A 13,668-nucleotide genomic window follows, 5' to 3' on the forward strand; every position below is an offset into this window, starting at 1 on the left:
TTTCAGCAAAGCAATTTCACATCAAAATTGTTTATTGGTTGATTGATTGTGTCAGTAATGAAATGGATAACTGAAGATATGAATTCCTGGTGGCAAGATTCCTTGGGAGTCCAAGCAAATTGATGTAGAGTACATGAATCAGAGAAGGCTCTAGACACACACACACCTCTCGAGATATTCAGGTGTCCATTTGCTTCAAAATATGATTTGACCAAATGGGAAAAATTCTTCTAAGCCATAGCATGGCTGAGTCTCATCTTTCCTGTTTCTTTTACACTATTTTGATCCCAGGTGGTTTGCTGTCTCTTTTATTCTTCATCAAAACCTGCTGATGCCACCCATAATTCTCTTTATTGAGACTTTTCCGACTTCAGCACTGGAGTCCTAATAAACTCTGCTGTTGACTGGTTATACCCGCAGCATTCTGGTCACCCTATTAAAGAATATAATGGGTTAGGTGAGGCTGGCCAGGAGGGGAAATTTGACTCATTTTCCATTTAAAGGTACAGTGATCCAATCCACGCTTTCTGAAGTGACGTAAGAAATGAAACACCACCTTTGCTTGAAATTTTTTGAATTTTCTGATGCAGTTTTTCAGCCAAATATGGTTTACAAAAATGTATGTATTGGAGAAAAGTGTGCGTGAATATGCATATTTTAGTGAAAATAGCATGCATATTAGGAGAAACTGCTTGCAAAAATGTATGCTTTAGGCAAAGATGCATATAAAACGTGTTTACTAGAAATGATTTGCACTAAAATGTTGAAGAATCTGTCTATAATGGCTTCTCTTCGTTTCTGGTTTTCCTCATCTTAAATTCAGGTCACCTCATTCCTACATCCATTTTTAATGTCTCCCCCTCTCAATATATGTTCTTATTTTTATTTTGGTATGTACATTTGTCTGATATACATATTTCTGAAAGCAATTTTTCCTATTGCAATGTAGGAAATCCATGTATCATGGATGCTTTAGTTGAGATTCCTGCATTGCAGGGAATTGGGCTAGAAAATGGTTGAAAATGTATATTGAAGCAAATACTTTGTCACAAAATACACCAGAGATGGGGAACCCTCAGGCCCAGGATCCAAATGCAGCCCTCTAGTAATAATAATATGTTCCATCATCCTTTGCCTCTGATCATACCCATGTTTGCTTCTGGACTCCATTGGCTAGTAGCCCCTGGAAGTTTGTCCAGAAAGGAAAACAGCCAGCCCTTTGACTAGAACTAGGTTCACCACCATAAACTATCTAAATAAAGTACATTTTATGCTAAAATACACATCGTTGAATGCACTTTGGTGCATCTTTTGAATCAATAAATCCATAATAAAATTCAGAGGAGTGGAAAATCTGGAGAGAAAAAAAATCACTATAATTGCATTCCAATCTGTGAGAAGCAAATAAAAACTTTTCACTTAAAAAATGCAAAATGAAGGAAATTATTCTGTGCCATAGTAATCAGAATTAGGATACAGTACAATCTAGGACTCAGCACTCAGGGCTGATTTCCTTAAGAATGAATAGGTTTGATCTTCTTGCAGTCTATGGGACTCTCAAAAGTCTCCTCCAGCACCATAATTCAAAAGCATCCATTCTCTGGCAATCAGCCTTATTTATGGTCCAGCTCTCACTTGGCTGCATCTTAAAAAGCAGAGACATAACCTTGCCGACAAAGGTCCGTATAGTTAAAGCTATGGTTTCCCCAGTAGAGATGTATGGAAGTGATAGATGGACCATAAAGAAGACTGATTGTCAAAGAATGGATGCTTTTGAATTATGGTGCTGGAGGAGACTCTTGAGAGTCCCATGGACTGCAAGAAGATCAAACCTATTCATTCTTAAGGAAATCAGCCCTGAGTGCTCACTGGAAGGACAGATCCTGAAGCCGAGGCTCCAATACTTTGGCCACCTCATGAGAAGAGAAGACTCCTTGGAAAAGACCCTGGTTTGGGAAGGCTTGAGGGCACAAGGAAAAGGGGACGACAGAGGACGAGATGGTTGGACAGTGTTCTCGAAGCTGACCAAACTGCGGGAGGCAGTGGAAGACAGGAGTGCCTGGCGTGCTCTGGTCCATGGGGTCATGAAGAGTCAGACACGACTAAATGACAAAACAACAACAATCTAGAAAGAGCCCTGCTGGATGAGTAGACACTTGATAACCTTACCCTCCATGAATTTGTCTATGCCATCTGTGTTGGTGGCCACCACTACCTCTCCTGGCAATGCACTTAGATGGGAGTTGGAAAGGATAGTTATGAACATTTCTCTGGACTTACCCTGGAGAGATTGGCCTACTTTCCTGGAATGGACTTCACACAGCATGGGCTTCCTCTGCCACATATTCCAAACTGAAAGTGCTTGAGAGGGCAGTACCACATTGAGCAAAAACCTTTACCAAATCCACACAGCCACATATTTGTTACAATGCTGAAGAAAGAAAGAAAGAAAGAAAGAAAGAAAGAAAGAAAGAAAGAAAGAAAGAAAGAAAGAGAAAGAGAAAGTCAGAATGATGGCCTGTGTGAGTTATATTATCCATGAACATATCAAGGGGGAAATAGGCTGTTGAAAATATTCTTGGGCATTAAACTCTTGTTAATAATAAATAAATAAATAAATAAATAAATAAATAAATAAATAAATAAATAAATAAATAAATAATAACAATTTATTATTTATACCCCACCCATCTGGCCAGGTCTCCCCAGCCACTCTGGGTGGGTTCCAACAAGATATTCAAAACACAATAAAACATCTATTGACTCATTACGTTGAGCAGAATCTGTATGATAACTGGCCAGATGAAGGGGGTGGCAAATACTCCAAGCCAGTGGCGTAGCGTGGGTTGTCAGCACCCGGGGCAAGGCAAGTAATTTGCGCCCCCTAACCCGTGGATTTTAGCACCCGAGTGCGAGCGCGCCTCCCCCATGTTGTACCCGGTGCGGCCGGCAGCCTTGGCACCCCCCACGCTACGCCACTGTTCCAACGTTCAGCTTCACTGGATGCCCACGAGTTATATTGTACAGAGAGAGGGATAAAAACTTTCCTCTCTGTCCACTCTCTCCTTGCCATGCCTTAGTTTTGCAGGCTTCTCTCCTGTCGCCTCTTGCTTGCCTTTTCTCTAAACTAAAAATAAACCCAATGCTGCCGCCTTTCCTCAGGGCACCGGCTCCATCCCCTTGCTTAGATTCCCTCTACCAAAGCTGAAAGCAGCCTGAAGTTCCTCCTGATCGTGAATGGGAAACAGCTGGCGAAGCCGGCGGCCTGCCAGGGAAGGGATCTCTTCCTAACCTGCTCCACGGAGCCCGTTCCTTGCAAGCGCTCCATGTCCCTCGGATGGCGAGCGCCTTTGGAAACGCGGAGCAGGCGCTTGCCGGCGAGCAGCCCCCCCGCCCCTTCCCAAGCTAATCCTTTTAAAACCGAAAGCCCCTTAACCCGCTGGTGAGAGGCTTAGCCGGGCCTCGCCCGCCCACCGGCTTCCTCTCGGAGGTTTTTGGGGAGCGCAGGGCGCGGCGAGGCCCGGCGGCGCGTCGGGGTGCGGAGGCTGCCCGTGCCGGCCAGGCGTCAGTGGCGGCGTCGGCGCTGCTGCAGCGGCTGCTCCTCCTGCGAGCAGTGAGTGGAGCGCAGCCGCAGCGGTGGCGGGGCGCGCGCGCGCGCGCGCTAGGGCGCAAGGCTGGTGGTGGCGGCGGGGAGCCCGGCGGAGGAAGGAACTTGTCCCTTCCCTCTGGACTCGCGCCCCCCCAGATGTTGCACCCGGTGCGGCCGGCACCCTTGGCACCCCCCACGCTACGCCACTGCTCCAAGCAAAAACACCTGAGAATTATAAGCTTCAAGCCTGACAATCATTCAGGAGTGGAGGCCAGAGGCCATGACTGTAACGCTGCCCTTGAATATTCCAAGTACAAAAGTGTAGGGCTCTGCCTAGCCCCGCTTCCCTGGTTCCAGTCCTGAATCAAATTGGGAGTCAGGTTAATGCTTAATTAGGGCTTTTAAAAGCTGCTGGATTATGCAGATTCATGGAGGAGAGGGCTGTCAAAGGCTACTAGCCATAAAGGCTGTGCTCTGCCTGCAAAGTTGGAGGAAGCAATGCTTCTGGTTTCTGGAAATCACTCGAGGGGAGAGTGCTCCTGCAGGGAGTTATTTTTTTAAAAAACACATATTCTGGCCATTTTGTCACCCCCTCAGTGATGACACTGTTTCACCAGCCTGTTCCCTTCAGGGAATGTGCTAGGGAAGCAGATCCCAGGAAGATTGGAATCCCCTTGCAAACCAGCACCCTGCAGGCTCAAACCCTCCACTCACCAGCTCATGAATGCACTTGCAAAGCAACACTCTGCAGGTTTAGACACATGCGGACATGGTGTGGGGAGGCGATTCGGCCTAGAAAGTATTGCAGGCTGATTGCATCAGCCAGTTGCATCAGCTAGCAAACTGAAGCCTGCAGACTCACTATCTCACACAGCATTCTGTGAATCCCGACAGCGTCTGTCCACCACCTCAGCCTACAGCTGAGGGGGAGGCGGTGACGAGGCTCCATGCAGCGTGCCCTGCCTTGGCTCACCCTGCCCCCATGGGCAGCTTGCCACGCCCCCCATGATCGGCTCGTTCCACCCCCGGCTGCAGGGCTTGTGTGCTGCCCTGGGCACCCAAGCGGCTAGCTATGCCACTGCTTCACTCAATTTGGCTGAAACCCAAATCTGCCCGATTCTCTCCAGGCCAAATCTAGGACAGATCCCTATAAAAGGGGAGTGTTTTAAAACTTGGGGGCAGGTGAGATTGGACCGACAATGGCCTACCTGTATTTCAAATGTTATATAGACCCACAAACACCAATCCCTCTCCAAATCTTAGAGCCGTTTTTTTTACCTACAGGGGAAAATTAAAGAGTTCAGCTATGTTCAAAGAGGCACTCATCACAGGGAAGCACTACATGGACATAGCTGGGAATATATGACCACTAAAAAGAATAGTGGCAAGCATTTCCAAACCTGCAAGAGTAATATTGAAGGCTGTCTACCTTGTGCAGCAAATTGCACGTTTGCCGCATGGTGCAGTAGTCCTAGAAAATAAAGGGCAGGTATGCTTGTAGCATAATCCTTTATCGAGCCAGCACATGAGTAGGTCACGTGAGAGGTTTGGATCAAATGGGTTATCTATGCAAGTTGCCAATGCAGAAAGAGAGAGGGAGAGAGGAAAGAAGAAGAAGAAGTTGTTAATGACCATGTAAAAAATAATAATGCTGTGGTGGTGGTAATTTGGGATTTCATCATTTGGGATTTCGTCCTTACAAAACAGCGCTACATTAATCAATATTTCACACATCAAAGACGACCAGCAATATTCATTTTCATTCAGGGCTCCATGGTAACTCAGCCCAGCGGGAACCTCAGTTCAAGCAGCCAGACATTTCATAAATAAAATATTTATTGAGATTTTACACAGAAGAAAAACAGTGTGATAAAAAATACCAAAAAAGCAGACATTTAAAAAAGTAGAAAAAGAAGAGGAAAAAGGAGAAAAAAATATATCTTTAAAAAGAAATAATCCATTTTTCAATATCTTTAGGTTCATTAACATTAATAACTACAAAGAGAAACAGAAGCACACACCTTACCTTCAGCAGCAAGATTCATCCATGAAAGAGCAAATATGAGAAGTCGAAAGACTCCCATGGGCCCAACACTCACAGGGCACAATGGCTACCAATGGCCATAGTCCTGCAAAAAGCAATAATATGCCAAGAAGAAACCGGAAATTGTGAACTGGAGAGAAGTTCACCTTTAAATGCAAACCGAATAAATTTTCTCCCCCTTCTTTAATTTGGGACATAATAATAATAATAATAATAATAATAATAATAATAATAATAATAATAATTTTATTTGTATCCCACCCTCCCCGGCCAAGGCCAGGCTCAGAGCGGCTAACATCATAGAAACAACACAATATGCATAAAAACAGACATCAATTAACTAAAATACAGTGGTACTTCGGGTTACATACGCTTCAGGTTACAGACTCCGCTAACCCAGAAATATTACCTCAGGTTAAGAACTTTGCTTCAGGATGAGAACAGAAATCGTGCAGCGGCGGTGCGGCGGCAGCAGGAGGCCCCATTAGCTTAAGTGGTGCTTCAGGTTAAGAACAGTTTCAGGTTAAGAATAGACCTCCAGAATGAATTAAGTACTTAACCTGAGGTACCACTGTACATCTTAAAATTAATTCAGACAAGTTAATATCTGGGCAGGTGGCAATTATCAGGTTGGAATTGAGAGTGGTTAATATTTGACAGGACCAACTATTTCCACTGATCATACAAGGACCTGTGAGTGTGTTGGGGGCCTCCTTCGGGCTTGTTTTATACAAAGGAATGTAAGTCAAACTGGGAAAACACAGAAAGCTGCCTTATACCAACTCAGACCATTGGTCCTGCTAACTCCATGTTGTCTACACCGACTGGGAGTGACATGCCAGGATTTCAGATGGAGAGCATTTCAAACTAAACCAGGGACTTTCTGTAAGCCAAGCAGACTCTGTCATTGATCTGTGGTCCTTCCCATATGTGTTCTCTCTGATCACCATTAATATTCCTAGGTACCAAAGTTCATCCACCCAGCACAACCACATCCCTCCTTTCCTGGGTGATTCTGCTTCCTGCCTGATGTCACCTGTGAAGATAGAAAGGATGTTTCTTTGGCCCCTTGCTATCTTGCATACTCTTAGGTTGTGTGTCTACGACCTTCTTTCCTTCATTAGTTCCACTGGCCACTGTCAGAAAGCCCAGCTTAGGTAGGCAGCATGGAACGGAGTGTGCGTGTGTGTGTGTGTGCAGTGCTGTATTTACATATAAGCTAAACAAGCTATAGTTTAGGGCCCTACGCTCTTGGGCCCCCCAAAAAAATTAAAGGAAAAAAAACTGGGTGTACATTTCCAAAATATAAGATAAAAAACAAATGGAAAAAAACCTACATACAGCAACAGTGTTTTGTGTTGTGTAGGCTCCTATGATGTAAGTAATGGGCCTTGCCTGCTAACCTGCTCCCTGAAATATCACTGGTTTGCTCCTTTCTATATACTGTGGTACCTCTGGTTACAGATGCTTCAGGTTACAGACACTTCAGGTTACAGACTCCGCTAACCCAGAAATAGTACCTCGGGTTAAGAACTTTGCTTCAGGATGAGAACAGAAATCGTGCAGCAACAGCAGGAGGCCCCATTAGCTAAAGTGGTACCTCAGGTTAAGAACAGTTTCAGGTTAAGAACGGACCTCCAGAATGAATTAAGTTCTTAACCCGAGGTACCACTGTATAGGGTGCCTACATTCTGCATGGACTGATTGCATGGCAACATGTGCAGATGGCTTTAGATACTTATTAGGTCCATAAATGACCATATAGCATATATTCAACACAAAAAAACAGTGACAATTTGTTGTTGACAAAGGACAGCTGGACATATAAAGGGCCCCGTTATCTTCAGTAGCTTAGGGCCTCATCAAACCTAAATCTGGTCGTGTGTGCTTGTTTGTTTGTTTGTTTGTGTGTGTGTACAAATAATTGAGGAGGTCTACTTTGGGAGGCAGGTGGGGAGTTGCATTCCTCACTTGTCTGGCTTAAAATTCACCCCAGATAAGAATTTAGGTGTCACCGTCTTCTCCTGGTGATTTGAGTAAAGAATTTCTGGTCTCCCCACTCCCAAGACTTGTATTTCTCAGCTAAGAAATCTCAGCAGCATCGTAGCTCACCTCCTCCAGTTCAAGTTCTGAGATGAAAAAATTATCCGAATCAAAAATTTGTACCTATATTGTATTTGTAGAGGTGTCTTTTTAAAAAAGTAAAAATAAAACAAACAAACAAACATTTGACATTGTTCCAGTAGCTCAGGAATTAAATGGGGTGGGGTGGGGGTTAAAAAGGAATGTCTTACGTGAAGACCATTCTCTCTCTCATGCTGCTCTGATGTCACAAAGTAGAATCCTGTTTCTTGGCTACCTGGATTATTTGTCATGCGGATTGACTGTGGCCTAGCTTGGTGAGAAAATGGATTCCTCTGAATTTGCGATTTGGTTGAATCTGGTGCGCAGCCTTAACTTCTCCCCTCTCGAGTTATTGTCAGGCAGCGAGGGGGGCGAGTGTTTTAAAGCACTTCTATTACTTCTCCTGGAATAAGTATGGTGTAAGTGAAAATGGTATGAATTGTAGAGTTTTGTATTATTATTTTTAACGCATGCCCGTTTCCCCTCATTTTCAGCTTATTTCCAAGGTTTGCTTTCCTTTTGTGGAGTATAAGATGCACTAGCCGTTTATATCATTTATATTTACAGTGGTACCTCGGGTTAGGTACTTAATTCATTCCGGAGGTCCGTTCTTAATCTGAAACTGTTCTTAACCAGAAGCACCACTTTAGCTAATGGGGCCTCCTGCTGCTGCCGCGCCGCCAGAGCACAATTTCTGTTCTCATCTTGAAGCAAAGTTCTTAACCCGAGGTACTATTTCTTGGTTTGCGGAGTCTGTAACCTGAAACGTATGTAACCTGAAGCGTATTTAACCCGAGGTACCACTGTACTGTCCTACAAAATGTAATTAACCATTTCTCCCCTGTTGTGTTTGTTTGGTTGTTTTCAGAAGTTATGTGCAAAATTAATAAAGAGTATTTTTATTATTATTATTATTTTCAAAAGTTCTGCCCATATTTTGACTGATAAATTAGGGTTGCCATATCTCAAAGAGCAAAAAAGAGGGCAGCCTGAGCTGCTGCCAGCCTGAGCTGGTGAAAGAGGCACACAGGTGAGAGGGGCCGCCACCACCTAGCTTGTGCACCTCTTTCCTCGGCTCAGGCTGGCAGCAGCTGAGATGTGCGAGATGTGAGAACATCCTGCGCCCAAGCCACCCACCCAAAAAACCTGGACATTTCCTCTAAGATGTACAAATCCACCTGGATGGGCATGTTGCCCCTCCTCCAAAAGGAGATGTCCAGGTTTTTCCGAACGTATGCCAACCCATTGACAAATGGGGTCATTCAGGTACATACAATAAACCACTAACTTGTTTCTTCAGAGACCTGGTAGAGCTAAAACCATCCATGAGAGGACAGAAAAGAGAAGCCAATAGACTTTCATTGTTTTTTACTGTACTGCACTTTTACTGAGAATTCAGCCACTGCAATGACTGGGATTGCTATGGTGCTTTTAATCCCAGGAACAAAATATTTATATGGCTTTCCAAAACAGTCATCCACAGACCATTGCTTTTTAATGGTTTCGAAAATGAATCAGAACTGCATGCTGTGTTCCTTCTGGAGATAAAATTATATACACTGAATTGACCCCCCCCCCTTTTTACTGCAGTTAACAAAGAAGATGTTGGTGGTCACACAAACTGCTTTGCCATTGCAATTGCGGGTATGTGTCTCCAGGGCCACACAACATCACACCCCCTCCCCATTTAAATTGCCATTATTATCAACCTCAGACTGTGGAAGTAGGGCATTGCATCACACCAAACACAAAACAAACAAACAAACAATAAATAATAGGAGAAAGAAATGTTGACGTACCAATATAAATCAAGGCATCCATATTTCCTGAGCTGATGTGGTGAAATTGCGCATCGATTTCTGAAGCATGGGAAATAAAATCCCGCCAGATGACATAATAGAATTGTGGATCCTTCATCGCCTTGGAAACACACATATGCAAGACACATATTTTCTCCCACAATAGGCCAAAGGTCTATATGTTCTTATGTCACAAAAACAAATGTAGATTTTCAAGGTTTCCCATTGCTGGGGCTGTTGAAATCCTAGCTGCAGCAAACATCCATATTGAAAGATTTTCAGAGAGATGAGTTTTCATGTTGTTCATCCTCATATTCTGGAATGAAAGTTGTGTGAAAGCCAGACATCTTAAACTGTTGATTTTTTTGTGCATTGGGTAATTCTGAAAGACACATAGTCACCACCTGAGATGTGGAGAAGTGGGTGGTGCAGGACAAACTGAACACAATCTCAGAAGCTTAGATAGGTATGCATACAGAGAAACATAGTGTGCTTTTCTTTGATGATGCCTGAGAAAAGAATAGGGCCTTCACTCGCACTCCTCTCTCCCCATTAAGGCTGGGCGATATCTGATTTTCAGCATCACAATATATCATCAGCTAAACATTGTGGTATATCTATATATCATGATGTCTGAAATAAGGATTAAATTATGTAGAGGCAAACATCTAGGGCTGGGCAATATCTGGTTTTCAACAGTGTGATATATCACCACCTAAACAACAATTTATCACACTGTCTGATATATCATCATATATCACGATATATCACGATATATCAGGCTGTATGAAATAAGGATGGAGCTATGTAGAGGCATTGCCTGGCTTCATGGTTTCCCCTGCATTGTGATTTTTGCACAATACACAGAGAGACACCATGATTCATGATATATTGCCAGGTCAAAAATTATGAAACCGATATCACAACATAAACTTCAAACTGGTTTTGTATGATATGTTGATATATCATCCAGCCCTACATACCATCACTTCTTGCTACATGGATTCCAGTGCAGATGGCAACAGGAGCATTGCAGATCTACTTACTGATGAGAAAAGAAGCCTGCTGGATCAGGTCAATGGTCTAGCATTCTGTTCTCATAGTTGACAACAAGATGCATGTGTGAAACCCCCAAACAGGACCTTGGTACAACTGTACTCTCCCTTCCTGTGGTTTCCAGTGGAGGGGGTGAATAGGCAAACAGTGGTCCATGGGGGTGCCATTTTGCTGCCCCCACATGCATCCTGCCTGAGGCAGTTCCCTCAGTTTGCTTCATGGAAGGGCTAGCCCCTGAATTGGAATCTGGAAAGAGAGAAAGCATGGAATATGAATAAATGGGTAATACCCATAGTAGATAGGGACGCGGGTGGAGCTGTGGTCTAAACCACTGAGCCTTTTGGGCTTGCCGATCAGAAGGTTGGTGGTTTGAATCCCCATGATGGGGTGAGCTCCCATTGCTCAGTCTCAGCTCCTGCCAACCTAGCAGTTTGAAATCACGCCAAAAAAGTGCGAGTAGATAAATAGGTACCACTCCGGCGGGAAGGTAAATAGTGTTTCTGTGCACTGCTCTGGTTTCACCATAAGCAGCTTAGTCATGCTGGCCACATGACCCAGAAAAACTGTCTGTGGACAAACGCCAGCTCCCTCGGTCAGTAAAGCCAGATGAGTGCTGCAATCCCAGAGTCATCTGTGGACTGGACTTATCTGTCAGGGGTCCTTTACCTTTACCTTTTTACCTATAGTAGATAGTTGTACAAGCAAGAAGTTTGGTGTCCCAACGCTTGGTATTAGGACAGGCACTTTTTTAACTTGATCTGGAGTTTAGGGATATAGCAGCCTTTGTGCGGGTATGCACTTTTAGGACTTGTCATTTCTTTGATAGGGGTTTGTCTGGGCACCGTAGGACATGTGCAGTCTTGAGCACACTGGAGGAAAAGTTAATATCAATGCGACAAATTCACCTTAAAATTATATCTGCACCACTTCACCTTAATGTTTAATTTCTTCTCTTCCTGTTCCTATACTTCCCATATTTCCTCTTCCTCATTACTTCTAGAATAATGTGCTTACATAATGCCACATCCATTAAACTCATTCTTTCAAAAGTCAGTAAACATCATGCCAATTATACTCTGCAGGAAGTATCATGTAGCTGCCCTTGCGTGATTCACATCAGACCCCTTTCCCCCTGCCACAATTCCAATTTCAGCCATTGGTTTGGGTTGATTTAATTTCACCCACTCCCCTTGTTCCTGATATAGATCTTCACTCCTCTCTTCTTCCCTGTCTAGTGGGGTGAAAGGTGCCATTTTGTGGTTTGCCCCAGGTTCCGAAATATATTGTTCCCGAGTGTGTCTAAGGTACAATGAGCTCAGGGCTCTACAGGAACAGGTTTGTTCCCTTGAGGCCTGGAAAAAATAAGAGTCAGAGAAGTTATAGCTGTGTCCCACTCCAACAACCATAGCTCCCTTGCATTCAGGAAGAGTAAGGGTATAAGGAAACAGCACATTTCCTGAGAAGGTACTCATTCTTTGTGGGACAAACAGCTATCCTTTTGTGCCAATGATACTCTCTGTAGGTGGAGGGATCCTGGCTGTGGGTAATCCAGAACATCAATACAGACGGCAGGGTGAATTGACCGCTTGGAGCAAGCATAGTGGATATTGCCTATGGAGTGGCAGCAGTGGTCATGGTACATGTTGGCACAAATGACATGGGGCATGTGGTTGTGAGGTCCCAGAAACCATATTCCCATGTGAGCAAAGTTTACAGCATATGGGACTTTTTAGTTTAGAGAAAAAGCAAGTGAGAGTTGACATAATAGAAGTTTTTTGAATAAAGATGGCATGGAACAATGAATAAAGAAAAGTCTTTCTCCTTCTCTCATAACACTACAGCTTGTGGATGTACAATGAAGCCAAATGTTGGACAATTCTGGACAGATTAAAAGCAGTACTTTATCATGCATGGCTTATCATGTAGGAGCTTGCTCCTACAGGAGTGATGGCCACCAACTTGGATGACTTTAAAAGATGATTAGAGAAACCCATGGAGGAGAGGACTATTGAAGGCTACTTGCCATAATGGCTATGCTCTGCCTCCACAGTTAGGTACAGGTAAAGGGATCCCTGACCATTAGGTCCAGTCGTGACCTACACTGGGGTTGCGGCGCTCATCTCGCTTTACTGGCCGAGGGAGCCGGTGTACAGCTTCCGGGTCATGCGCCAGCATGACTAAGTCGCTTCTGGTGAACCAGAGCAGGGCACAGAAACACCGTTTACCTTCCCGCCAGAGCAGTACCTATTTATCCACTTGCACTTTGATGTGCTTTCGAACTGCTAGGTTGGCAGGAGCAGGGACCGAGCAACAGGAGCTCACCCCGTTGTGGGGATTCGAACCGCTGACCTTTTGATCGGCAAGTCCTAGGCTCTGTGGCTTAACCCACAGCGCCACCCGAGTCCCTGCCTCCACAGTTAAGAGGCAGCAATACTTCTGAAGTATCAATTGCTAGAAACTGCAGGATAGGTCTCATGCTCAAATCCTGCTTGTGAGTTTCCCACAAGCATCTGGCTGCCCATGAACAGGATGCTGCACTTGGCCTGGTCCAACAGGCTCTTCTTATGTTCTAAGAACATAAGCAGAACAATGCTGAATATGGTCAAGAGTCTATTTGCTTCAGCATTCTATTTCCAGAGCTAGTCATTCAAAATTTTCTGGGAAGTCCATAAGCAAGACATGGTTTCTATGTCCTCATTGCTTGAACCCTTCCCCAAGCAACCAAGCTTCAGAGGACTACTGTGTCTGAAAACAGAAGCTCAGTTTCGGAAGCAGCTTCCATAGAGACCATATTGTCGTCTGGTTCCTTATAGCATTGCATTCAAACCCCTTCTAGGAATTCTGTTCTTGCTGTTCACAGACAGGCAGATGTGCAAGGACTAGCTGAAGTTGGCAGGTAAGATTCAAAGGTGCTTAGTGTGTTTCAACAGCAATGGGGAATCTGTTCCCACCCTCCAAAATGTTGTTGAATTCCAAATCCCATCAACATCAGCCAACCTGGCTGGAGCTGATGGACCAACTTGTCTCAATCAGTTCTGCATGTTACTACACATGTA

General features: G+C 44.2%; 1 protein-coding gene and 1 long non-coding RNA gene across 11 annotated transcripts in view; one reads left to right on the forward strand and one right to left on the reverse strand.

Annotated features, from left to right (window-relative positions):
• Nucleotides 1-10,969, reverse strand: LOC308584181. 5 transcript variants are annotated; one of them, XR_014006589.1, is made up of 6 exons: nt 10,603-10,969; nt 9,557-9,938; nt 5,616-5,718; nt 5,019-5,154; nt 2,281-2,431; nt 1-433 (listed from the first exon to the last, which is right to left on the reverse strand). It is a non-coding gene; the product is annotated as an uncharacterized lncRNA (long non-coding RNA). The 5 variants fall into 5 exon arrangements; XR_014006590.1 differs by having other exon boundaries at nt 9,557-9,872; nt 10,540-10,967; XR_014006591.1 differs by lacking the exons at nt 9,557-9,938; nt 10,603-10,969 and adding an exon at nt 7,746-7,944 and having other exon boundaries at nt 5,611-5,718.
• LOC308584141 (uncharacterized protein) overlaps nt 8,039-13,668 on the forward strand; it is a 26,852-nt gene continuing 21,222 nt past the window's right edge. For 3 of the 6 annotated variants that reach the window (XM_081188890.1, XM_081188891.1, XM_081188886.1), the window contains exon 1: nt 8,039-8,176. Coding sequence is in view for 1 of the 6 variants with exons in the window: in XM_081188886.1 (XP_081045012.1) it covers nt 8,172-8,176 (5 nt within the window). In the remaining 5 variants the exon portion in view is untranslated. Of the gene's footprint in view, nt 8,177-13,244; nt 13,509-13,668 lie in introns of those variants that run through there. The other 3 variants (XM_081188888.1, XM_081188889.1, XM_081188887.1) reach the window with 1 other exon arrangement.

Source organism: Podarcis bocagei, assembly GCF_964188305.1.
Source record: "Podarcis bocagei genome assembly, chromosome: 3".
Lineage (NCBI taxonomy): Eukaryota > Metazoa > Chordata > Lepidosauria > Squamata > Lacertidae > Podarcis > Podarcis bocagei.